This window comes from Myotis daubentonii, chromosome 3 (assembly GCF_963259705.1).
Source record: "Myotis daubentonii chromosome 3, mMyoDau2.1, whole genome shotgun sequence".
NCBI classification, from domain to species: domain Eukaryota; kingdom Metazoa; phylum Chordata; class Mammalia; order Chiroptera; family Vespertilionidae; genus Myotis; species Myotis daubentonii.
Genome location: NC_081842.1, coordinates 22,246,799 through 22,272,622, shown reverse-complemented (window position 1 = coordinate 22,272,622; position 25,824 = coordinate 22,246,799). Strand labels below are relative to the sequence as shown.

Sequence of the window (25,824 nt, the reverse complement as noted above, 5' to 3'; positions counted from 1 at the left end):
CCCCAGGGCTCCCAGACTGTGAGAGGATGCAGGCTGGGCTGAGGGACCTGCCAAGTGCACAAATTTCTTGCACTTGGCCTCTAGTCTATACTAATAGCCTAGGTCCGTGGTCGGCAAACCTTGCTCGCAAGCCACATGCGGCTCTTTGGCCCCTTGAGTGTGGCTCTTCCACAAAATACCATGTGTGGGCATGCACGTACAGTGCGATTGAAACTTCGTGGCCCATGTGCAGAAGTCGGTATTTTGTGGAAGAGCCACACTCAAGGGGCCAAAGAGACGCATGTGGCTCGCGAGCCGTGGTTTGCCGAGCCGCAGTTTGCTGACCACTGGCCTAGGTGGTTGTCACGCCCTCACGCATCATGCCCTAACGTCGTCACAAGATGGAGGAGGAGGCGGGTCACAGCAAGGAAGGGCAGTTGGGAGTGATCAGGCTGGCAGGGGAGCAGTTAGCCACCAATCAGGCTGGCAGGGGAGGGCAGTTGGGGGTGATCAGGCCAGCAGGGGAGCAGTTAGCCGTCAATCAGGCTAGCAGGGGAGTGGTTAGGGGGCAATCAGGCTGGTAGGCAGGTAAGTGGTTAGGAGCCAGTGGTCCCAGATTGTGAGGGGGATCGGGCCTAAACGGGCAGTCGGACATCCCTTGAGGGGTCCCAGATTGGAGAGGGTGCAGGCCGGGCTGAGGGATCCTCCTCCCCTCCTCCCATGCAAGAATTTCATGCACTGGGCTTCTAGTTTTAAATAAAATACTTAGATAAAGACATAAGTTATAAAACTATAAGAAAAAGCAAGATAATTATGGTATACAATTCAAATAGTGTATTATTTCTGGATGGAGAAAGGGAGGAAAAATTCTAACTATAGTTAATGCTTATTTCTGCATCTAGGTGGTGACTACAAGTGTTGATTTTATCAGCCTTTAAATTGTATATATAAAAATGCACATAATGTACACTCATTTATATATATTGTAGAACTCACAATGTAAACAAAGACAAAATCAATTAGACAGTTAACATATATTGCAAAAATGTGAAGGTATCACTTTATTGACCAAGTAAGGATGATTTTATACCAGAGAGAAAAAGGAGGTATGATTGCAATATATGCTCTGTCAGGGGTCCCATTAATTCATTTGGGACACCAGTGCATACGTGAGTATTTGGTTCCTGGTACATAATAGATATTTGATACAGTTGGTGAAAGACAGGAGGATAGGAAAGGGAAAGAGAGATGGGGGTAGGGAGAGAGGGAAGGAAAAAGGTAAAGAAGGGATTGAAGAGGGAAGGAGGCTGGTTGCCCTAGATTTGTGAATAATTGATTATATATATATTAAATAGATTTCCTGTTGTCTGGAAAGAGTTCCGTCTTATCGGGACTGAGGGAGCACTCCATTCTCTCACAGAATTTAGCCCATTGTGTCTTGTGTTACTAATGGTTACACTGACAGCTCTAGCACACCATTGAGACTTGCTTGTCAAACATTAACTTCTATACCATGTTATAGATTTTTTTCTGATAGAGTAATCACTACTACTTATGCGGAATGACAGAGCTGCCTGATAGTATTTCATCTAATCCGAAAACATAAGAAATTACCCAGCTATGTAAGACATAGGAAAAAACCCCAAAGGGAATTTTTCTTTTCTTTTCTTTTTTTAACTCAAGACAGGAAGGGAAGCATTAAGCCTATAACTAAACTCTGACCGAATGTATTTTTTTTGTCTTAGTTTCATGAGAATTGGGCCAGTGGATAAATATTTCAGTATGTTGGTTACATGCTTAAACTGCATTTTAAAAGTAAAATGTTAAGGTTGAGTAAATACAAAATAATATCGATAACATTTTCAAAGTATAAAATAATGGAAAAACCTTGTCTACACAACACACAGCTCTCAAAAACAGAACACTAATGAGATTCTAGAAGCACTTCCCATACCCTCTCCCCTCCACTTTCCATTGCCCTGAATTGTGTTTATAACATCTCATAGTTTTCATTTATAGTGTTCATATTTGTATATGCTCCTAAACATGAAATTCTTGGTTTTTACAGATTTTTAAACTTCATCTAAATACAAGAATACCACATTTTTTCTACTATGCCTTGGTTTTCTGCCATTCAGCACCCGTTTTTTGAGATTTTTCCATGATTTAATGTACACACCTGTAATTTATTCATTTCCATTGCTCTTTACAAGCACATTTATTGCATATCACAATGGTCTTATCAATTTTTCCTATTGATTGATATTTCAGTTGTTTCCAATTTCTTTATTACTACATCTCGAAGGACTTTCTTATACATGTCTTCTGGCTCCCGTGTTCAAGGCTCTCTGGAATTGGACCTAGGAGTGAGATTATTGGGTTAGAAGGCATGCAATTCTGAAACTTCACTAGATAATAATTGTTCTCTACAGCAGCTTCCTAATTTGTACTGCCACCAGCCTGGATTGGAAATTTCTGTGGCCCATATCTTCACCTGCCCTGGTTGCCACTCTCATGAGTTAGCATTCGCCACACCCTCTGATGGGCTGGCTTGTATCATACTCTTAGGTAACCGCAGATGTGACTCAATCAGTATACAATCTACACTTAGGTCGATGTGACTCAATCAGTATACAATCTACACTTAGGTCGGTGCCCCTGATTTGACGTTAGTGGCCCATGTTGAATTGGACCATGGCCTCATTTGGACATTTACAAAAAAAGGAGGGCTTCAAGATGAGAATAGGTCTGCTGTTTTCTCAATAAAGTGCTGATTGACAAATGTGAGGGAAAAAATCATGATGTTAGTAGTGGAGTGAAATATTGTATTTGGCACTGTTGGGAAATCACCCAAGTTTTGTGGGTTTCTGACTTCATAACTACAAGATATTTGGATCAAAGTGTACTTACTTTAGGTGACATATGAATTCATAATCCAAGGAAAAAAGCCTCGTAAAAATAACTTAACATTAAATATATCTTGCAAAAGGACCATTTAACTTGGCAAAATATTAATGAAATAAAACACATGGGTTAGATTTCCCTTATAATACACACAGGAATAAAATGTGCTCAGCAAAATATGCTTTGGCTTTTGCTAAACTAGAAACATCTGAAAATAACCTGAGAGATTTCCTTCAACTACAGCATGTTTCTGGCTTTGTCCACCACTTAATTAAGTGTTGTTTTAATAATGAAGCACATTAGGATGGGGGTTGTACCCAGCCTACAACCATTCTTTATGGGGTAGTAAAGATAAAGACAATAGTACCGACATAAAAAAATATTTAATTTCACGGTCTTACCTTCTTAACATATGTTTCATATCAGCCTTACTAGTTATTTTCCCAAATCTCCTTTCGTTAAGAAAGTTAGCCATTGTTTTGTCCTTGAAAATTTAGGTGGAAACCTGTTCTGATGGCTCAAGGATAAAGAAGATAGGTGAGATGTTTCCAGGCAACTGCAATACCACTGCTTATGAAGAACCCAGTTGTGTGCACTGGGGAAGCCTGATTTCAGTTCAGGCATTTTTCAAGGCCAGTCATTGCTTTATCCCTTGTCTTCACAAAGTGAACTGTTGAACTTTTAAAACTAAGGTTGTAGAAATGTTACAAACAGAACCATAAATGCTACTCTAGTACAATCTTGGTGCATGTGTAGACTTACTTTATTATGAAAAATACAATGCATTTCAGAAATAAAAACCTAACTGTTTTAGACTTCCACCACCAGTAAAGTTGGTGTAGCTAAATCTAATCAATCTGTTTGCTGAGGACAGTACAGCCTGGACAAGATAATGTTTTAAGTGTTTGAAATAGTGGTGGTGGCCGGAGAGAGGGGGTGGAGTGTATTTCAAGGCATTGGAAAGACAAAAAGAGTAAAGTGTGGTGAGCCAAGGTGTGGAGAAGGATGGAGCCGAGGGAGGTGAACCTGGCTTTGGGGACTATTCCTTCCCTGGTGGGCTTTTGCTGACTTAAAAAGGAACCTGAAAGTGTAAAAGGCTGAGAAGCTGAGCATTGCTTTTCACAGCTTCACAGAGTAAAGTGAATAGGCCTTAGGGCCTATCAGGAAGGGAAGGGGATTTGTAGAAACCCCTGAAGAAATCCTGAAGAGCTAGACCTTAGGAACAGAACAGGGTAAACTGGAAATAGAGAAAATGGAGCTCAGTTTCAATTTACCTCAATACCTAAAAATGAATTGAGGTGATACCAATACCAATGCATAAACAAATGTGAATTCTCTTCCTAAGACCAAGATATGCTGATGTTCAAATTATTTCTACAATCAATTTTGCAAATACAGTACCTTCTCTCTCTCTCTCTCTCTCTCTCTCTCTCTCTCTCTCTCTCTCTCTCACACACACACACACACACACACACACACACACTCGTACATATAAATAATCAAGCATCCAAGGAGCTAATAGAATATAAATGCTAAAAACGAGAGAGAAAAAAACAAAAAATACTAAATGATATATACTTTCCAAGCTTATTGAAGAGAAAAGAGAAATTTTAAATACTCAATCAAAATGAAAGCAAGGAGAGAAAAGAATCATAAAACAAATAGAATCATAAAACAAATAGAAAACAAATACTAACATAGATTTAAGCCCCAAATAAATAATAAGTAGATTAAATGAAAATGGTCTAAATGTTCTAATTCAAAGACAAAGGTGATCAGATTGGGGAGGGGGGCAAAAGATGAATAAAAGAGGCATATACAAAACATAAGATAAAAGAGGTTGAAATTAAGAGATAAAGCATGCAGATATTCATCAAAAGAAAGACTGCATAGGTATATTATTAGACAAAGCTGACTTCAGAAGGAGAAGCACTAAAATAGGTAAGAAATACTTCATCATAATAAAAGTTTCTATCTACCAAAAATGTTATGACGATTCTAGCTTTCTATCCAAATAAACAGAGCCTCACAATAGGTATCATTGCAAAATAGAACTTTAAAGTAGACAAAAGGAGAAATGAACAATTCCAAAATATATCAGGAAGATACCTCAAAATATCCAACTTAGAAAGCCATATAAAAGTAATATTATAACATTTAGAAAATTAATTTGCAACCTTGGTTTAATATACATAAATAGAACACTGAATCCAACACACGGGCATTTTAAAAAAATATGGAGCACTTCGTGAATTTGCGAGTCATCCTTGTGCAGGGACCATGCTAATCTCTGTATCATTCCAGTTTCGGTACATGTGTTGCCTAAGAGAGCACCGGACACAGGCATTTTTATTTAATTTTTATTTTTTTTATTTTGAAAGCACATTTATTAAAGCTGGGGACAGTGAAATAAGGAAGGGGTTAATATATAAGAAGCAACAAGACAGAGCCTAGGCTGACTGCTTTGGCTCTCTGGGAAGTCAGAGAAAAGAGGGCCTTGGACACAGGTTCAGGGTTGAGCCCAGGACGAGCTACCACAGACCATTGCTCCCCTGGTTGCAAGTCTCGTGAGGACCTTTATAGTTTAGGAGGTGCATGCCTGAGAGGGAAGAAAGGGCTGGGTGTTCTCCTGGGAGGAGCCCACAAGCCTTTTTTAAATGACCATATGCTAAGACATAAAACAAGTTTCAAAATTAATATATTAAAGTTTAGAATAGAGTGGATTCTCTGCTCACAGTGGGGGATAAAAAGGCAACTAGAAAAACTCTAGATGTTTAGAAATTAAACAATAGACTTCTAAATAATACATGGGTCAAAGAAGCCATGATAAAAATAAATATTTTAACTCAATGATAATGAAAATGCAATGTGTTAAAGCTTATGAATGATAGCTAAAACCATGCTTAAAAGGAATTTTGCTACTTAAGAAGTAAATATGAAGAAAAAAGGCTCAAAATCAATAACCTCAACTTTAAACCTGAGTAGAAAAAAAGAACAGCAAAATAAGCCCACAGAAAGTAGAAGGAAGGAAGGAATAAAATAAGAGTATAAAATCTAAAAATACAATTTAAAGAACATTTTATTTAATTTTTTAAAATATATCTTTATTGATTTCAGAGAGAGAAAGAGAGAGATAGAAACATCAATGATGAGAGAGAGCCATTGATTAGCTTCCTCTTGCACCCTCTACTGGGGATTGAGCCTGCAACCCAGGCAGGTGCCCTGACTGGGAATCTAACTCTGACCTCCTGGTCCATAGGTCGACACTCAACCACTGAGCCATGCCAGACGGGGTTAAAGAGAATTTTAAAGAAAACTAAAAAGAAGATGAGTAAGCTAAATAGTCATCCAAGAGGCTATGGGAAAATTTTAACCCATTAACATTTGTGGAAAAGAAACAGTGGATATAGAAGCAGAAGTTAATGCAATAGAAATTTTTTTAAAAGGACTGATTAAAAAAGAACTGAATCTGGTTCTTTGAAATAACTAATGGCAAGGTAGGAGATACAAATGAAGAAATCTATGAATTAGAATGGATAAAACTGTTATTATATAGAGATGATAAGACTGTCTACATCAAGAGACTCTACAGACAAACCTTTAAAATTAATAATAGTATTCAACAAGGCTGTGAATCAGTATACAAAAATTATTAAGGTTCCCTCACACAGGAATAACAAAATAGAAAATGTAATAGAAGAAGCTGAATCACAAAAAAGATACAACAACAAATAAACTATAAAGTACTTAGTAAAAGAAACTCTACAAGTATGTGCATGAGCTTCATGAAAAATATATGTAATTGTTTATTGAAGAACACAAAAGAGGACTAGAATAAGTAGAAATTTTACATTTTTCATGAATTTCTTAAATCAACATTTGAAAAAACATTAATACTTCCCAAATAATCTATATACAGTGCAATTCATTACAATCCATACAATTCTAATTACAATTCTACTCAAGATCCCAAGTTGATGTCTGTGAAATGATTAACTGAGTCTAAAATGTATGTGGTCAAAGTATTGTAAAGGTCAAAGAATTACTAAGATAATTTTAAAAAGAAAGAACAAAGAAGGGTGAATCTTTTCATACAATATGAAGACATAGAGCATTAAAAAGGTAAGATCATCCAAACAGTGTAATATTGGCGCAGAGGAAAACTAATAGACCAGTGGGACATAACAGAGACTCTTGAACTAGACCCAAACATATATGTAAACTTGGAATATAACAGATCATATTGGTATCATAAATCATAAATCACTGGTATTATAAATCAATGAGTTAAAAACAAACTTAAAATTGTGTTAGAAAAATTATATATATATATATATATATATACTGTATTTGGTATATAGACATATATAAAACCAGATTTTTATTTCACATTATAAATAACATAAATTTTGTATTAAAATCGAAGTATGAAAAAATACCTACTTCAGAAAAAATATAGAAGAATTATCTATCTTTATGAACTCAGGATAGAGAAGGCTTTCTGAAATAAGAAGTAAAAATTATAAACCATAAAAGGAAAGGTAATGTTTTACAAGCAAAAATCTTCTGTTTTAATTTACTCTTTAGCCCTAGCCAGTTTGGCTCAGTGGCTAGAGTGTCAGCCTGTGGACCCAAGTGTCCCAGGCTTGATTATGGCGGCACATACCTCAGTTGCCGGCTGTGGCCCAGGCCCTGGTCAGGGTTCATGCAGGAGGGCCCTAGTCAGGGCTCCTGCCAATCAATGTGTTTCTCTCACATTGATATTTCTCTTTGTCTTTCCCTCTCTCTTCCACTCTCTCTAAAAAAAAACCAATGGAAAAATATCTTTGGATGAGGATTAAAATGAATAAATAAATAAGTTAATTAATTAAATTACTGTTTTATATTTAGGGATAAAGGTTGAAATTACCCAAATACCAATTATTAAATAAATTATGTCATATCCATACAGTAGAATAATATGCAGCTTTAAAAAAAAGATGCAAGCTCTCTATATGCCAATATGGAAAAAGCACCAAGATATAAAGTGGTTAAAGCAATATACAGAAATGAGTATATATAGCAAATTGCCATTTATGTAAAATTGGGGAAAGAAAGTAGCTATTTATATTCAAATTAAGAAATTTTGAAAGGATATTTGTTGGTTCTTGTAACAGAAGTTCAGGCAGAAACTAAGTAGATCAGGATCAGGGGTTTGAGGGTATCTTTTCACTGTACAGCTTTTAATACTAGTATATGTCTTTAAATTTTGAACTATGTGAATGTATTACATTTTTAAAATTAAAACAAAAATTTTCAATACAAGTGCCCTCCCCCCAAAAAAGGCGAAGCATAAGTTAAATTTAATTGCAATGTATGTAGCCGACAAAGCCTTAGAATCTACAATACATAAAACACTTATTCAAATCAGTAAGGAAAAGACACTCCCTACAGGTCCACAGAAAGAATATGAGTCTAAACAGACATTTAAAAGAAGAGGAATTATGCATATATTCAGAATATGAAATGTGTTGAATTTCATCACTTATCTGGAAAGGCAAATTAGTACAAAAAAAAGATAGATTTTCATTAAATAGGCCAAATTAAAGAGTCTTTGTTGAGTGTTGTCAGGCATGTGACAAAGCTGTGCCCCTCTTGTGGGACTATTGGTTGGCACTGACAGTTTAGGGTGTAAGTTGGCAGTGTTTAGTAAAATTAAAAATGTGCATACCCTCCAACCCAGTAATTTCACTTTGGTATGGATCCTAGGCAAATTCCTGCAGCTCTGCACCAGGAAGCACTTGCAAAGATGTTCCTTTGAGTGTGTATTTAACAAACACTCATGTGGCACTTACTACATTCCAGTCTGGCTCTAAGTACTTTCCAAATATTATCCCAGCTAACCCTCATAACAACTCTAGGAGGTAGGTACAATGAATATCCTTGCCTTTTAGAAAAAAATATAAACCCGGACCACCCCCCCCCCTAAAAAAAATAATAAAAAGGTTAGGATTGTGGCCCAAAGTCATATGGCTAATAAATGGTAGGACTGGTTGTGAAGCCAAGCAGCCTAGCTCAAACGTGTTCTTTCAGCCCCAACAATGCAGTAAAATCCTGCACAGCACTTACAACTTTACCAGTAGAGGACTGGATGGACAAAATGTGCCATATTCATAGGATGAAATGCTATCTGCCACTATACACATCCTATCTAATAAAAGAGAAACATGGTAATTGGTGTACGACCGCTACCCTTCCCACTGGCTAATCAGCGAGATATGCAAATTAACTGCCAGCCAAGATGGCGGCCGGCAGCCAGGCAGCTTGAAACTAACATGAGGCTTGCTTGCTTCAGTGACGGAGGAGTGCAACGTTCCCCATCTGTCTTGCCAGCCTCTGAGCTTGCAGTTTAAGAAGCATGGTAACAAATATAGAAGCTAAACAAAACCCCAGAAACCTGCTTTCAGCGAGCCCAGGATCTCAGAGCTGGAGATGATACAGAGTTTCGATTATAGAACCTAAACAAACCAGATACCTTCTTTCAGCAACAGAGGCCTCAGAGCTGGAGCCAGAGCTAAAGCTGGCCCAGGAAAAAAAAGAAAAAAAGGAGCTGTTGGGAGCTTCAGTCGGCCTGAAAACAGCTCTCAGCCCCTCACCCGGACTGGCCAGGCACCCCAGTGAGGACCCCCACCCTGAAGGGTGTGTGACCAGCTGCAAACAGCCATCATCCCTTCATCCAGGGTGATCAGGCACCCCAGTGGGGACCCCCACCCTGATCCAGGACACCCTTCAAGGCAAACGAGCCAGCCCCACCCATGCACCAGGCCTCTATCCTATATAGTAAAAGGGTAATATGCCTCCCAGCACCGGGATCAGCGGAGCCGCGAGGCCTCCCAGCACCGGGATCAGCAGAGCCAAGAGGCCTCCAGACACTGGGATCAGCGTGACAGGGGGCAGCGCCCAAACCCCCTGATCTCCCTGCAGCTCTATGTGTGACAGGGGACGGGGCCACAACCTCCCTATCCGCCCTGCTCTGTTAGTGACAGGGGAAGGTGCCCCAACCCCCTGATCAGCCCTGTTCTGTGCCTGATGGGGGGAGCTCCCCAACCCCCTGATCGCCCTGCAGCTCTGTGTGTGACAGGGTACGGCGCCCCAACCCCCCCCCCCACCCCCCACGGGCTCTGCTCTGTGTGTGACGGGGTAGAGCCATAATGTCCCCATCGGCCCTGCCCTGAGTGTGAGAGTGGTGGTGCCCCAACCATCTGATCAGCCCTGCTCTGTGGGTGATAGAGGGCGGCACCCCAACCCCCTCACCCCCACGGGCCCTGCTCTGTGTGTGATGGGGTAGAGCCATAACCTCCCCATCGGCCCTGCCTGGGTGTGACAGTGGCAGTGCCCCAACCCCCTGATTGGCCCTGCTCTGTGGGTGATAGAGGGCAGTGCCCCAACCCCCTGATTGGCCCTGCCCTGAGTGTGACAGGGGGCCGTGCCCCAACTCCCCTATCGGCCCTACTCTGTGAGTGACAGTGGGGAGCTCCTCAACCCCCTGATTGGCCGTGCTCTGTGCATGACAGGGGGGAGCTCCCCAATCCCCTGATTGACCCTGCTCCTGTGCGTGACAGGGTATGGAGCCCCAACCCCCCTGATTGGCCCTGCTCTGTGCATGACAGCGTATGGAGACCCAACCCCCTTGATGGTCCCTGCTCTGTGCGTGACAGGGGGTGGCGCCGCAACCTCCCCATCGACCCTGCCTTGAGTGTGACAGGAGGCGGTGCCCCAACCCCCAAATCGGCCCTACCCTGAGCATGACTGAGGGTGGCACCGCAACCTCCCAATCTGCCCTGCTCTGTGCATGACAGGGGAAGGCGCCCCAACTCCCCAATCGGCCCTGCTCTGAGCCTGACCAGGGGCCACACCTAGGGATTGGGCCTGCCCTCTGCCACCCGGGAGCAGGCCTAAGCCAGCAGGTCGTTATCTCCCAAGGGGTCCCAGACTGACGGAGGGCACAGGCCGGGCTGAGGGACCCCCTCTCCCCCCCGAGTGCACAAATTTTTGTGCACCGGGCCTCTAGCCTATAATAATAAAAGTGTAATATGCTAATTAGGCCAGACAGCCAGATGTCCTTCCAGACGAAGCCAGGGCTGCGAGGGCCAAGGCAAGCTGCCGCAGCTGCGAGGGCCAAGCCCCTTGCACGAATTTCATAAATCGGGCCTCTAGTCTATAGATATTTCTTTATAATTCATATAGGAATAGTTCTCAAAGCATCTTATTGTGAAATAAACTTTCTGAAACAATTTCAGACAATTGGTATTATTTATTTCTATAGAATACACCAATGAAACCATCTGGGCTTCAAGTTTTCCAGGGATTTCCTGGACATGGCTGAGTTTTTCTGTGCCCTGTAATGGGCTCTTGCAAAGCTGGGTGGCTGAACACAAAAATGGTGTACCTGAAGGACTGTCACAGGTTTCAGGTAAGAAAAGTTACTTTCAGAAAATGAAACCTTCCAGGAATTCTGTGTTTATGTGTAGCTTACCCATTTAAAGTTGCTTTAGAATATATATAATTGCCATAAGGGAAGCACCTTAGTCTGACTTTGTGGTTAAAGAGAATGTTCTTTATTTCAAATTTACCAAAGATGGCGTGGGGGGCAGGAGCAGAGGGCAGGGGGATAAAAATAGAGCGATAGTCTGTGAAACTAATTACCCAAAGGAATGTATGAAAATTGTGCATGCATGGATGGATTTCATGGTCAGGTTTATTGAGGTCAAATGGTATGTGGCTCAGAACCACCAACAAGTCTAGGTGATTAGAATGGAAGTATTTGAGGAACTGAACATGTAGTTAAGAAGAATTAATTTGGAAAATTCCACTTTCGGGTACACTGAATGACTACATTCTTTCTCAAGCCTTTCTGGTCTCTACTGGTTGTCTGTGAAAGCCTGTGGTTGCCATGAAAGGGACTCGTTTGTCATAGCTGGTTTCTAATGAGTCTCCTAGTTCATTTCCTTTGCAAGGAGCTGCCCTGTGGGGACCCAGAAGAGCCCGCCCACAAACCTAGGTTTCGCTGATTCTGTTGGGTTGAACTTTTTTAATGGCAACTGGCAGAAAGCCCAATCTAGAATTACTTAAGCTAGTAAAGAACTGGCTTACAGTAAAGGGTAGGTCATGTCAACATCAGGGGTAGCTGGTTCAAGGGGCCCAAATGAAGTCACTAAGATTTGCTTTCTTGGTGGCAAAATGGCAAGCGTGACTGGTCCTCATATTTTTTTCTGATCAAGGCCAGCAGGATTGACTCTGTCCCACTAAAGCCAAACATGCATATCTGTCATGACTCCCATCGGGCTGGAAGGAGTCACACCCCTCCCCTGGACTAATCACTATGGTCAGGGGAATGCACTTTCTCTGACTAGCTAAGACCCAATCTGTCTATGTGAGTCAAATCTGCCAAACACTGTTTCCCAAGAGAAATTTGGGTGCAATTTTTATCAGAAGTAGGATAAGTGGCTATTGGGTGGTAACCACACAAAAAATTCCTCGTTACCTTATGAATATGCCTTTTAACTGAGCCAGCAATTTATTTGCTAGCAGTGTGTTGCCAATGACACGGGAATATTGATATTTCCAGTTGTACACCTTACTCTCCCCCACCGCACGCACACACGTAGGTTGACTGAAAGCTGGTTAGAATGGCTTGCAAATAGTCTATCACTCTATGTGTAGTCAAAACCTCGGACCAACAAGGGGAGAAAGCTCATGTCGTACACTTAAAAGGAGAGAGGGAGCCTCTAGATGTAACAACCCACTGGTACCGCCAATTAATTTAAGCTTTGGGGGGGGGGGGGTGGAAAGCAATCTTCTTAGAAGAGAGAGAGGGATGTAAGATGATACAGGACTGCTAGTAAGGGATCCCTCCTGTGTTAAACCTGAAAGGAGGAGTTCAATATTTGGATGGTAAAAGGGAGTGAATTAGCAATGTGGACGGGTGCAAGGAGGAACAGTATCAGCTTGGAAAAGTCCCTAGTGCTTCCTTTAGTTCAGTGCTTCATCAGCAGTATCAATAGCATACGTAGCCATTTTACTTCTCTTGTGGTATATTATTTCCATCGAATTTGCTTAAATACTATCTCCCTTCCCTACTTTCCTCTCTCCATCCCTCCCCAAGCCTTTTTACTGATGCCTGCCTGATAAAAAAGGCCCACATCTGATATTAACCTAAAACTTCCTTGATTCCTTAAAGTGGGTTATTCATTAACAGAAGTTAAATGACTGGCTGTTAGGCAAATCTTGTAATTCTTTCCAACACTGATTTGCTCAGAAAAGCTTCTGTAAATCTCCCGTAGAAATAAGCAAAGCTCTGTGCCAATTGTTAGCTCTAGGCAGAAGTTTGGGAGAGGGAGGAGAAGTTACTCATTTGCCCGATTCTGCACGGTGAGTCCAGGGGAGAAGCCAGTGTTCCGCAGCCTTGACAAGCAGCACAGGGCAGCGCGGCTGCTGTCACCAGGACCGGACTGGACAGGGGCTACCGGGCTGCGTCTGAGCGTGGTGGTCCCGGGGTCCAGACGAACTGCTCTACAGATGAGGCATTTGCCTTCTCTTCCCTATGAAGGCCAGAGTGTCCTGTGCTAAGAGGTATGGCTGTCCTCTCTCCTGTCCTTTTGTTCAGCAAAAACAAAAGCTAATTGAAGTCAATGCCAGAAGCTTCCGTGAGACAGGGGTGGGCTGCCGGAGCTGGGCAGGGGAACTCCCAGGGGCTGGCTGCTTATGCAGATAAAGCGCACTGGCCTGTATGCGCGCTTTCCAGTTCTATGGGTAAAAAAGCCACCTCTCTGTGGGTTATTAATAACGTGTCTCTAGGCCTCAAGAGCCGAACACTGTGCCTCTTTGTGCAGTTTTGTTTTACTCCATAATAGTGCAGGCGCGTTTCCATTTCATGCTTTTGTTAACCTCCAGGAACATTTTGCAACCCACAAAGAGACTGACGCTGCCTATGGCTTTCAACGAAAATTCAGTAGCATCGTGACAGCCACTGAGCAGGACAGTCATCGTTACTGATTGTTGTTGCTGTCACTTTTCCCACTGATATTTAGGATATCTTAGAAATCATCATCAAATCTAACCACTCTTTTGTTCTTTTAAGTATGTATTTTGTTTGTTCAAATAGCGATAGTAATCGATCATTGGCTTTCATGACATTTACAAATGTTTTCAATGTAAAGAATAGAAAAAAAAAACACTTAAGGCATTGTTGGAATTGGGCATGCAGTTATTTGATATATGCAATTTAAGTGTAAATAAAGATACTTTTAAAATTGAATTTTCCCTGTAATTTGAGAGTTGGGGTATGCTTTCTGGAAAAATAAACCTACAAAATTTGAATTAAAAGTTTTAACAAGATGCATATCAATTCCAGAACAAATATGACCTGTAAAGTTCAACTTCACTGGTGAAAGTGGAGACACTGTGACATTATGATGACAGATCACACATTCTTGGTTTAGAAAGTTGGTTAGCCTTGAAGATGTTTCCCTCATTCTCCATGAAGAAAAATGTTTCCTATCTATTTCTGTTTCAGCAAGTTGCAATACATATTCCAATTTAAATATGGTTTTTGAGCTCTTGCCTATTTTTTGTGTGCTTATGGTGGCAAGCCTCCTACAAGCTTAGAACTATGTGAGTCTTAGTAACAAGCCCAAGGACAGTTCTTTAGCATCAGGTGGAATACCCAGCCTCTACTTTACACTGCAGTGGAAGGGAAGTGTAGCAACATGTAGTGGCAGCGGAACCCAAGAGCCGCCCAGGGAACAAGGACATCTTGTGGAAAGGGCTGAAAGTACGCGGCCAATTCCCATGGGAACGCCTGCGGTGCTTTCACTCGGTGTGAAAAAGATGCTCCTTGAAAAGAATCTGTAATCCTTTCTTTCAAGGGAAAATCTATCAGAGAACGTTATCGAAAGTTTCCAGAACCCAAGTGGGTCTATGCTAATCGGTGGGGATTTTTAATAAAGTGAGATATTTTTTAATGCACAATAGTGTTGTCCAAGGCATGGTATGAATAAATATTGTTATGCTAGAAGCGAAGACACCAGGGAACATATGAATCTGGGGATGGATGCTAGAGGATTTCTTCAGCATAAATTGGCTTCCTGTTTTTCCTATATTTCCATGTAGCAGAATCTACTCGTGTAAGCCAGCAATTTTTTATTAGCATCCATTGAGTGTAGGTCACTTTGAAAAGTCTTAAAGAACATTCTTTCTGGTGTCCTGAAGGGAATTTTACACTCCCTCCTCACAGTGACTGTTTGGCATAGTGCCACAGTAAGGCTTTCTCTCCAGGGAACAAGGTAAGTTTGCAAAAAACTAAAACAATAGGGACACATTCAAGATAGTTCATGATGTGCCCAGATTGAAGATCGAGGGAGAATACAAGTAGGATGTAAATATGGCACAAATGGGAACGCCTGGGCACCTTTAACACGATACACTCAACGTTAGGTATCGGCACAGTGGTGCATTAGTTTTTAAGAGGGATGGCAAGGGGACAAGTTAACAGAAGAATGGCCTGTGAGGATAATACTTTTAAGGATATAATTGCTGTCACTTCTTGTGTGGCTGCTATCTGCCAAGGTCTGTGTTAAATGCTTTATGTAATCTCATTAAACCCCCCAATAACCCGTGCAGATAAGAAACCTGAGGCTTGGGGAGGTTAATTAATCTGCCCAGGTTTACACTGCAAGCAATGGCATAGCCGAGCTCAATTGTGTCCAGGTTCCCACTTCTCACTGGGGTCCCATAGTGTCCAAGTCTGGACCCTACACTCTTTTAAAAATGTAAGAAAATTGGATAAAATCTAGTGATAAGAACTATTAGAAATGAAGAGGGTGAAAAAGAATGAATGCTAAAGAAATAGAGATTATCCATGAAAGGAAGAGATGGTAACACTATCTTTAAGCCAGAAAGAATTACTAATAAAAGAATACACCTACTCACAGATGGCCAGATTCTCCATTTTTATAAAAGAAATTCTTTGAGGGGACATTTCTCTGTGTTGATGTCATAAAAATATAATTGATCACCAAATTTCTAGGAAGCTGTATGAGGTCTGGAGCCTATGGCCTGGCTTAATGGCAGGTGTGCGGCCACCTGACCACACACCTTTGCTGGGTAGCACTCTGGGAAGACATCCACAATGCCCACATCTTATTGATCACACAGATGAATTTATCTACAGCACAGCTTCCCCTACACTTTGCTAGCACATAGGTGATTTGATGGGTAGGAGACTTACTATAGGAACAGGCAAAATAGGGATAGAGAATTATACACTTTAAAACACTTTCAGAAAATGCAGTTAATCGTTGAAACAATAAAAGAGGGTTGTGGTACCTTTTTCTCCTCTGGAGTATCAATATGTCAAGCAGGATAAACATTTTCCCTGCAATGTTTAAAGTGCAAATTGATATATCTGGTCCAAATGGATTTTTATGAAGAATTTTCCAGAAAATAAAGTGGGGGAAAGAGGGTACAGTAAGTTCTCACTTAAGGTCATCGATAGATTCTTGGAAAAGGCAACTTTCATCAAAATGAGGTATAACAAAGCCAATTTCACCATGGGCTAATTGTTATACACAAGGGTTAAGTTCCTATGGCATAGATCTGGTCATAAAAACACACCAAGGTTTGAAATAAAGACCCAGAGCACTTCTAATAATAAACATTGAAATAAATGTGAGCTACACATACATTTAAGAAAGATTAATAAAAACAAGTCAGATCATTATTTTCCAAACCGTTTGTTCCAGTTCAGGGTCCCCGTGGCAGCAGCCCCTCCCAGCAGATCAGCATGCAAAGCAGGAGGCAGCCTGGACAGATGCCCTTCCACTGGGGGGCGCTCTCACACACACACGCAGACTCAGTCTGGGACAGTGTAAACAAGCCCATTCACCACATAGACACATTTTCCTGTGGGGGAAAACCCACATGGACGTGGGAAGAACTTGCATACTCCACACAGACAGGGGCCTCCCCGGCTGGGACTTGAATTCCTTAGTAATCAATATTGTAACAAAACGGATGTTGAAAGAAAGGACATTATTGGAGAACCTGCTGTGTGCATTTTTGTGGAGTAAGTTTGTTCCGCTTATTTGCAACTTCCTGCATTCTTAAACTTCCAACAGTATTAATCTAGAGCAGCAGTATTAGTCTCCCCGTGTGCCGCAAGAATTTTTAAAACATGCCATGCCAAGGGCACTGACCTCTTTTCCCTTAGATTGTCAAGTATAAAAAAAATAAAATAAAATTGACAACAGCCAGCACAACCATAGCCATCTGGTGGGAATGAATCAAAATTATACCTATTTTTTTTTTTAGTCAGATCAGCAAAAAAAAAAACAAAAAAAAACAAACATTTTTTTGGTGTGCTGCAGAATTCCAATAATTAGTTTGTGTTGCCATGAGATGGAAAAGGGTGAAAATCGCTGCTCTAGAGGCAGAACAAGAGGATGGCTTCCTCAGGAGCTGTGGCTCCTACAGGACAAATGCTCAGTGTTTCCAACTCAGAGTGTGAAATCTCCAGAGGGAGGGAGGTGTTAATTAAGTTACAACTCTTTCTTCCCCGGGCTTTGTGAAAGGGCTCCCCATAGCCATTCCAGTCACCTGCTTGAGTTCCTGTTGAAACCATGTTTCCTGCATGGCTTCTCCCCCCAGTACCCCCCATTCTTCCCCGGGAAAGTATAGATTTTCACGAACACAGGGAGTTTTGTTTTCTCTGTTAAAAACAAGTCTACCGGAGCAGGCTTTATGTTTCGCCCCAGGAAACAGCATTTCGCTCAGAGGCAGTTCTCTGTCCACTGGGTGAGGTGCAGCCTGTCACCTGACCGGCTCTGGAGCTGCTGCCGGTGGCATCGGGCTGCATTCCTGGGATTCTTTCACCAGGCACTGGCACCGCAATGAACAACTTCAGGTTCACTGCGCTGAGTGGATTCCGCTCGCTGTGCCCTGGGAGTCCGCTGCCTGAACCCTCCTGCCCAAACCAACAGCTAAGTAAGAGCAAGCGCGCCTTGGGGAGTAGCATGCAGGTAAACTGAGTTTGCGGGGAGAGCTGGGACTCCCGGACGTGTGTCGTGCTGGGTGCAGAATCATTTCTCCTTTTGTGGTGTCTATTTCTCCTTATAGAAACCTGACTTGTCAACCAATACCTGCTTAAAAGTATATACTAAATAATGAGAAAGTGGACTTCAGATTAGGATCCCTGAAATGTTCGAAAGAGAAATTATGAGCGTGAAAGTTGGGAGTAAGAGGGAATTTTACAAGCCAGATTTTTTTGTAATTCCGAAAGTATGAGATTTGGAGGCTGACCTACTTGGACGTGAATCTTGGCTCTGGGTAGAACCTCAGACAGGATGTTTAATCTCCACAGTCCTGCTTCCTCTTTGGTAATAATACCTACCTGCATGGTTGATGGGGGAACTAAGAGAAGAAAGTGTCAAGAAAGAGCTTGGTGTATAGAAAGTATCTGAGTGTGTGCCTATATGTGCGTGTGTGTGCGCATGTGCGTGCTTGCGTGTGTCTGGTGGGTGCGTCTGTATGCATGCGGATAGGCCACCGGGCAATGCCATTGAGAAGGCTAGTGGGTTTCCCAGAAGATGAGGTGGAACTTGATCTGGTCTGACTTTCTCTGCTGTTGCAAAGAGACCAGACACTTGAGCCAAACATTGACCGGAGCTGCTGAAAAATAAATAACGTGTTTGCTGATCCTTATCCAGGAGAGGATGGGGTAGTGTAGCATGTGGGATGCACTTTAAATGAGGACTGATGGGAAGGGAGCCAGCTGAATAATGATCACACAGGGTCGTGTATACCACTGTACACAGCCCTGAGCGGGCTTTGTCGTGGCCGGCCTAGTGCCTTCCCCCCACCCCCCGACCCCCACCCTCCACCCCGACTCTGCAGCTTCCTCTCCATGTGACCCTGGGCTGGTTATTTTCCTCTCTGAACATCAGTTTCTCATCACATGGGATTGTCATGTGAATGAAGTGACTCGGTTTTTGGGAAGTGCTTGGAGTAGTACCTGACACATGTATAACACTCGCTAAGCATCAACTGTTGGTGTCATTATTTTACAACGAACTCTTAAGTGTTAGCAGCTTTGATCTTCAAAATAACCAGATGAGATAGACTAGGCATGTATTAGCCCCATTTTGCAGATCAAGAAACTGAGGCTCAGGGAAGGGAAAAGCATGAGCCAAAAGTTCCATAACCACTGAGTGCCCAGTCTGTGACTTGAACCTCAGATAAGAAGTTGATTTAGTGTGTACTCAGGACACATGCATTGAATGAAGCATATTCTAAAAGGTTTGGCTCAAACGCCACTTCCTCCACAAAGCCATTGCGTATCATCGTTCCCTAGGACAGAGCTCTCTCTCCCTTGTACTTCCCTAAACGTTTACAGTACACAGGAATCTTTTCTCTGGGCCATCCCTGTGTTGTAGAATGTTGGGTATAAGTCTCATTCGTCCCTTCCCCACCCTAGATGTGTGAACGTTTTCATGTGCAGCTGTGTGCTGCACAGTAATGTTTGGCACATGATGGACATTCAAGAGTAACAGCTGAGGGTGGGAGCGTGAATGGGGCTCCTCGCCAGCTGTCACTGTGGGTGCTCCTCTCCCCCCACTGGTATTTCTGCTCCTTCTCAGAGCTCCGACTCTGAGGTATGGGGCAGCTGAGTCTGATTCAGGAAATGCCAGATATTGACCAAGAAGCTGACTGGTCAAGGTAAAGTCATTTCCATCCAATGTCTTACTTTCCTGAATATTATTTCTCTGAGACTCTGTCACTATAAATGTCTAAGGGGGTGGGGGGAGGGCACAGACTGTGTTAAGGAGAAAATTCAGGAGGAAAACTATCCCAATTTTTCTATTTTTTCTTGTAGATCTTGTAATTCACCTTTCCACATTAGCCAGGGTGCAAACTTCTCTGTAGGACCCTCACCCCTCTTTCTTTACGCCCCTCCCTAAATCTTCTCTACGACTCTCCTTCATTTCTCTTCCTCTACGCTTCTCTTCCTTGTGAGTCTCTTGCTCCCTGGTTGGCCTAAACCCCAGAGCACAGATGGGCAGGGTTGCAGGGTCAATGCAGGAGGGAAGAAGAGTTCATTTTCTTAAGACTCTACCCATCTCTTCATCCTCAAATGTCACTAATGCTCTGAGGGCCTTTATTCCTAATAGCAGCCTCACAAGGAATCAATATGCCACAATGGTTATGAACTTGGAATTTAGCACTCTGGGCCCAAAATCTAGCTCCACAGTTTACTAGCTGTGTGCCTTGGGCAAGTTATTTAATGCCTTGGGTTCCTCACCTGCCATATAGTTATTATCAGGGTTATAATCCTCATATAGTTATTATTGAGGTTAAATGAGTTAATGTTTACTTAGCATCTGGAACAGTACCTGGCGCATAGACAAGCACATGCAGTATAAATATTGGGTGTCATTTTTCCTAAAGCTGGTAGGTAGTGTAAAAGTTGCATGTAGGCAATATTACCCTTGAAATCTCTTCAATGGCCTATGAATTGCATCTTTTGGAATAGCACTGAGAATGTATTTGGCTTGTGTTTAGAGACCACATTGCATAGAAAGTATGTGTCTTTAAACTTTAAAGTTGCATTCAGCATAGAGAGGTGCTCCCACAGTGATAGCTCAGAAGGGTCGTCTGAGATGGCCCAGGAAGCAACAGGCTCCCCTAGTCCTTTTCACACTCATTCTGTGAAGCACATGCAGAGTAAAATGACTGTCAGAGTTGCCTATTGCTTATATTAAATCAGGGGTCCTCAAACTTTTTAAACAGGGGGCCAATTTCCTGTCCCTCAGACCGTTGGAAGGCCGGACTATAGCTTAAAAAAAAACTATGAACAAATTCCTATGCACACTGCACATATCTTATTTTGAAGTAAAAAAACAAAATGGGAACAAATACAATATTTGTATTTGCATGTGGCCTGCGGGCCGTAGTTTGAGGACCCCTGTATTAAATGAATCATTGCCAGTTCTTACTCTCTGTGCGTGTGGCTGCATTTGTTAAGTTACTTGCATGTATGAGATGACTCCACTGTAAATCGTGGGGAAAGCCCACCAGCCTGAAACCAGGAAAACAGCACTGGTACAGTTACCATGGGGCCTTGGTGAAGTCATTAAACCTCCCTGGCCATTAAATAATGGCTAAGATCTCCACAGTGCAATTGGTCTGTGATTTTATTAGGCCCAGAAGGGAGCTGATGAGAATAGTCAGGTATTTAATTGGTGCCATTTCGCTACTCTCTTTGGACTGTTAATTGAGTGAGAAGTATAGTGGGACTTCATTATTTCCACTGTGGGAATAGAGGGAGGACTGCCTGATCCCAAAACCCTGCTCCTTCAGCCTGCAGTGAAATGTTATCTTCAAGTTCAATGCTCAAGTTCATGCTCTGTCCAGATTTATCTGGACACACACTCCTAGGAAGAGTCCTTTATTTCACTACTACTTGTTCGGGGAGGGTATAAGAATAGGGCAAGTACTGAGGTCATCTTCTGGACTGAGGATTGGGGCAGCTTCTACGATTAATATAGCAGAGACGCCCAGACAAGAGGGTAAGTATTGGTTTCCATGTCCAGGAAAAGAGAGGAAACCAGGCAGTGGGTCTATGTTCTTCCCTTCCTTGCCTTGCCCTTTTCTGTTTGGTTTCCATGGGAATCTGTTTGTGGGAATTCCGGCAAGTGTTAGGCATCTTTGTTGCTTATCCACTCGTTTCCCTGTGGCATGAGAAAAAAAGGAGAAGTACCATACATAGAAAGGGAAAAAAATAAATGTGGCATTTATGTTGCTTTTTACGGCTCAAATTAAATTCTGGATAAAGCTAATAATTTTTCTAGGATGTTTGAGACAAAAAAATAAGGAAATATCATATGAAGATATCAAGCCGGAATCTGTTACTCTATGCCAGTGGTTTTCAACCCGTGTGCCACATTAACTTTAAAACACTCAATACCTGGCTCATTAGTCAGGGGCACTGACCTCTTTTCCCTCAGATTGTCAAAGAAAAAAAAAATGACAACAGCCAACATAACAATAGCCGTCCATTGTGAACGAATCAAAATTATACCTGTTTTTTGTAAAATCAGAAAAAAAATGCATTTTTTGGTGTGCTGCAGAATTTTAGTAGTTAGTCTATGTGTGCCACAAGATGCAAAAGGTTGAAAATCACTTCTCTATGCACATTTCCAAAGGTTTGGGTTTTTTTTTTTCCCCTTCTCTGGGCACCAAGTTCACATTCTGAGGTCATGTTTTTCAACTAATGGCTACATTGGGTCATTTGTTTCTCTTGCAGAGAGTGTCAAAGAAGACCTCAACGTCTAGAGAAAAATGATCTTTCAAGGAGTACAAAGCATACCTCCTGCTACATGTTTTTGCCTTACTAACCTCTGATACCCGGACGCATGGCCCTGGGCCTACACCAAGTCCACTGACCATCAAACTCCTCACCATGCATCACCTGTTCAGACTGGTCTTGGGACAAAAAGATCTTTCCCGAGCCGGGGACCTCTTCTCCTTGGAGGACTCTGAGATTGAAGACAGCCTGACAGAAGCTTTGGAGCAAATTAAAATAATTAGCTCATCTTCAGTAAGTACACTAATTTTCAGACTAGACCTCCATTCAGACTAGAAATGATCGATTCTAGGGCCAACAAATTGAATCAGTCCTAGGGGGAAGGATCTTTGTGGGGAAAAGAGGAAGGATCACTAATATGGGTCTCTCTTGACACTGCGCTGTGGTTTAGTTGGCATCTAAGAAACAACACCAGCAAAGCCATGGGCTTGGGGGCAGCCAGGCCGCCTTTGCCCACTCAGGGAGACCAGAACTCCGGGAATTGCAGACCAGAGTGGAATTCTCACAAAGGGTTTTCCTAAGGGTTATTTCTATATCCTTGGAATGGCATGAAGAGGAGAGGGAGCAGACCTGCCAAGCTGCACACCAGCGTTAGTAAACAAAGCAGGTGTGCGTAGGAGGCTGAATAATGGAAGAAGGCAGATGACACCTCCTGCCATGCAGGTAATCTGAGACAAGGACAACCATCACTCTGCTGTCAGAAGTGACAGTTGCCCAGGGCTTGATAACACTGATTCTCTTTGCTTCTATGTCATCTCGGGTTTGGTTGTTTTCCTTTCCTTTGCTCCTTTTTCTACATCCCCCCCACCCCCAGCATTTAGTTCGCCTCCCTACTTATTAACCCCCAGTGTGATCAGGCAAGTTTACACTTTCCATCACCCCTCCCATTCCTTCGTTTCTCCTGGATGTCAAGATGATATATTCTGAAAGTACTTCCCCAAGGGGGTGGGTGCGGAGTGCCTGGTGTGCTTTGATCTTGACCTTTTTCATCATGCTTGGACCCTTCATGAGCCTGGCCCCATTTCAAAGGCCAAGGCCACCAAGCGTCCTCTCGCACAGCCTCCCAGCTCGACAGCCTTTGCCAACAAGTGGCATAAACACCCACGGGGCAGAGGAAAGAGACAGGACTCAAGCCACAAAATACCGAATTAGCAAATGTGTACACACTTCAGAAATAAAAGCTCTCTTCCATGTTACAAAGAAGAAATGTTTGAAGGCCATGCTAGCAACCAGTTCAGTTTCCTCTTCAAGCTGTCAACATGTTCTCTTGCTGGTGGCCATTAACATGCCACACTCCCCCGGTGACCAGTGAAGTCACTGCCCAAGCATGCGTCCTTTCTCAGGTAATGCCTTTGACAGCAATAATGTGTCCACATTTTTTTCCAGAACATTAATCAACTTAGTCTGGCTCAAAACACAAAGTATTCCTGATACATTTCCACTTTCTGGGCAAGATTTATGTGCTATTGCCAGCAGCCCCATTCATCACACTCCTCTGGAAATAAATTGGGTGAATATGCCACTGATTTTCATCCAATCTAATATTGATATATATGAAATATATATATATATATATATATATGAAATATATATATTAGAAATATATATATTTCTAACAAATATTATCTTATTTATAATATCTATTGGACATAATAAGTACATGGTATATATCGACATTCCCTGAAACCCAATTCCACATTTCCACTAGAGGCCACTGGTATGGGGGTTTGTTGTTGTTGTTTCCTTCACCAATTGCATTGTCTCGCGAATATTAAATTCATAATCTTAGGACTGTGAGCTCTGCATGTCATGTGTCCCGCTGTCTCATCAGGAGCACTGTCCATCCTTTCAGCCCTCCAGTCAACATCCCAGCAGACCCACTAGTCTCCAAGTCAGTAGGTCTCCTGTGTTCTTCATCTACTAACTTATTTCATATCTCACTTTTTCTTTGCCTCTATCTGTAACCATGGCATAGAGCAGATGGGAGGCAGAATAATAATAATAATCATTTTTTAGAGGAATCATGGAGGTCAATCCAATTTTTAAATGCAACAATCACTCAGATCAACCCAATATTTAAATTTCCTAATCAATCCTAGTTATAAATATATCTACTAGTGGAATTCCTTCTCCCTTTCTGCTCCTTTAAAAGCCAGTTCTGGTTTCATTATTCCTTTAATGATTTCTAGTGACTCTAGTTCTTAGTGATTACTTCCTTCTAAAAAGACATAATTGCCCCTTTGCATTATACATTGTCCTCGCAGAAAATCATCTACTCATATAACCTCAAGTGCAATCTCTACATAAGGGGATACCAAATCTATGATTTTTAGGCTTGACAGTTCTCCCTAAGCTTCAAGCTCATAGTAATTGATATCCAGGACCTCAAAATCAATATGTCTTAATTTGAAGTTATCATCTTTCATTTTCCTAAATCTCTAGGTTTTAAACCTGGAGTCACTCCTGACCCCTTTCTCTCACGCTCCTCTTGCTCTGTGAGTTCTGCAGAAACTGCCATAGAAATGCCTCCTCATCTTCTCCTTCTTTTCCCTTCCTGCTGCTATCACCCTGGCTCAGGCCTTCAAAACAACAGCTGACCACCCCCTACCCTTGGTCCTGCCTTCCTCTAGTTCATTCTACCAACAACTACCAGATCAAACTGCCTAGTCCAAAACTCATCCATGATGCCTCAATGCCCATGACATTCTATGACCAATGCCAGTGATCAGTCCACTGAACCACCATGCCTACTCTATGGCTCACTTCACCGTTAGCTGCATCCCCTCCCTCCTTTATGATCAGGTCTTTCCTAATGACTCTGGGTCTCCGTAATCAATTCCACTTCTCAATTTCTTGTTAGAAGCATAGAACTAGAAGGGACCTTCTAAATCATCATTTCCAACTTCCTTCTAGCACGAGGGTTTCTTCTCTAGGATTCCTAACAAATAGGTGGCCTTTCCTTCTGTACTTGCAAAGACGAGGAAGGACATAGTAGGTTTCTGATATTTTTCCTGCTTCTCAATCTTCCTTTCATAAATTTCCCTTTTCCATTGCATGCAGCCTTGATGGGGCCTTCGGTCAACATTCCCTACCTTGCCTTTGCCCGAGGAGGAGGGAGAAAAGAAGTGAGGACATCTGACCCAAGCTATAACAATTAGAATTTCTTTCCCAGTAATTCTAGGGGGGAAATCAGCACAGGGTGATTTATCATGATAATGGTGCCCTCAAGAAACAGCTTTTTGGTTCCTGCTCCTCTATCACCCTTCCAAGGCCAGATAGTGCAGCTTTTTCTTCAAATCTGTGAGCCACCTTATATCTCATTATTATTTTACTACAGCTATCTAGACTTTTTCTGTTGCTTATGACCACGGAATCCTAACTGACAAAAAGATAGCTGTTTACTGTTCAAATGGTTAGTGTGTTTCTCCTTTCAGCCAGATGAAATCTTATTCTTTGTTTTCTTCTATCAATTGTGCTTCCTCGCCCCCTTCCCCCCCCCCCCCCCAACAATCCAAAGGATATAATGTCTGCTCCTACAAGAA

At 42.1% G+C, this 25,824-nt stretch overlaps 1 protein-coding gene and 1 non-coding gene across 4 annotated transcripts in view; one reads left to right on the top strand and one right to left on the bottom strand.

Moving 5' to 3' along the window:
* Nucleotides 1-5,113: 5,113 nt before the first annotated feature.
* On the bottom strand, nucleotides 5,114-5,217 carry LOC132232069 (U6 spliceosomal RNA). Its single transcript, XR_009452232.1, has one exon. It is a non-coding gene; the product is annotated as a U6 spliceosomal RNA (small nuclear RNA).
* A 7,980-nt stretch (nucleotides 5,218-13,197) lies between these two features.
* VEPH1 (ventricular zone expressed PH domain containing 1) overlaps nucleotides 13,198-25,824 on the top strand; it is a 208,360-nt gene continuing 195,733 nt past the window's right edge. Inside the window, exons 1-2 of one of the 3 annotated variants that reach the window (XM_059686883.1) lie at nucleotides 13,198-13,494; nucleotides 22,223-22,516. In XM_059686883.1, coding sequence (XP_059542866.1) covers nucleotides 22,379-22,516 — 138 coding nt within the window. In that variant the 5' untranslated portion in view covers nucleotides 13,198-13,494; nucleotides 22,223-22,378. Of the gene's footprint in view, nucleotides 13,495-17,699; nucleotides 17,940-22,222; nucleotides 22,517-25,824 lie in introns of those variants that run through there. The other 2 variants (XM_059686885.1, XM_059686884.1) reach the window with 2 other exon arrangements.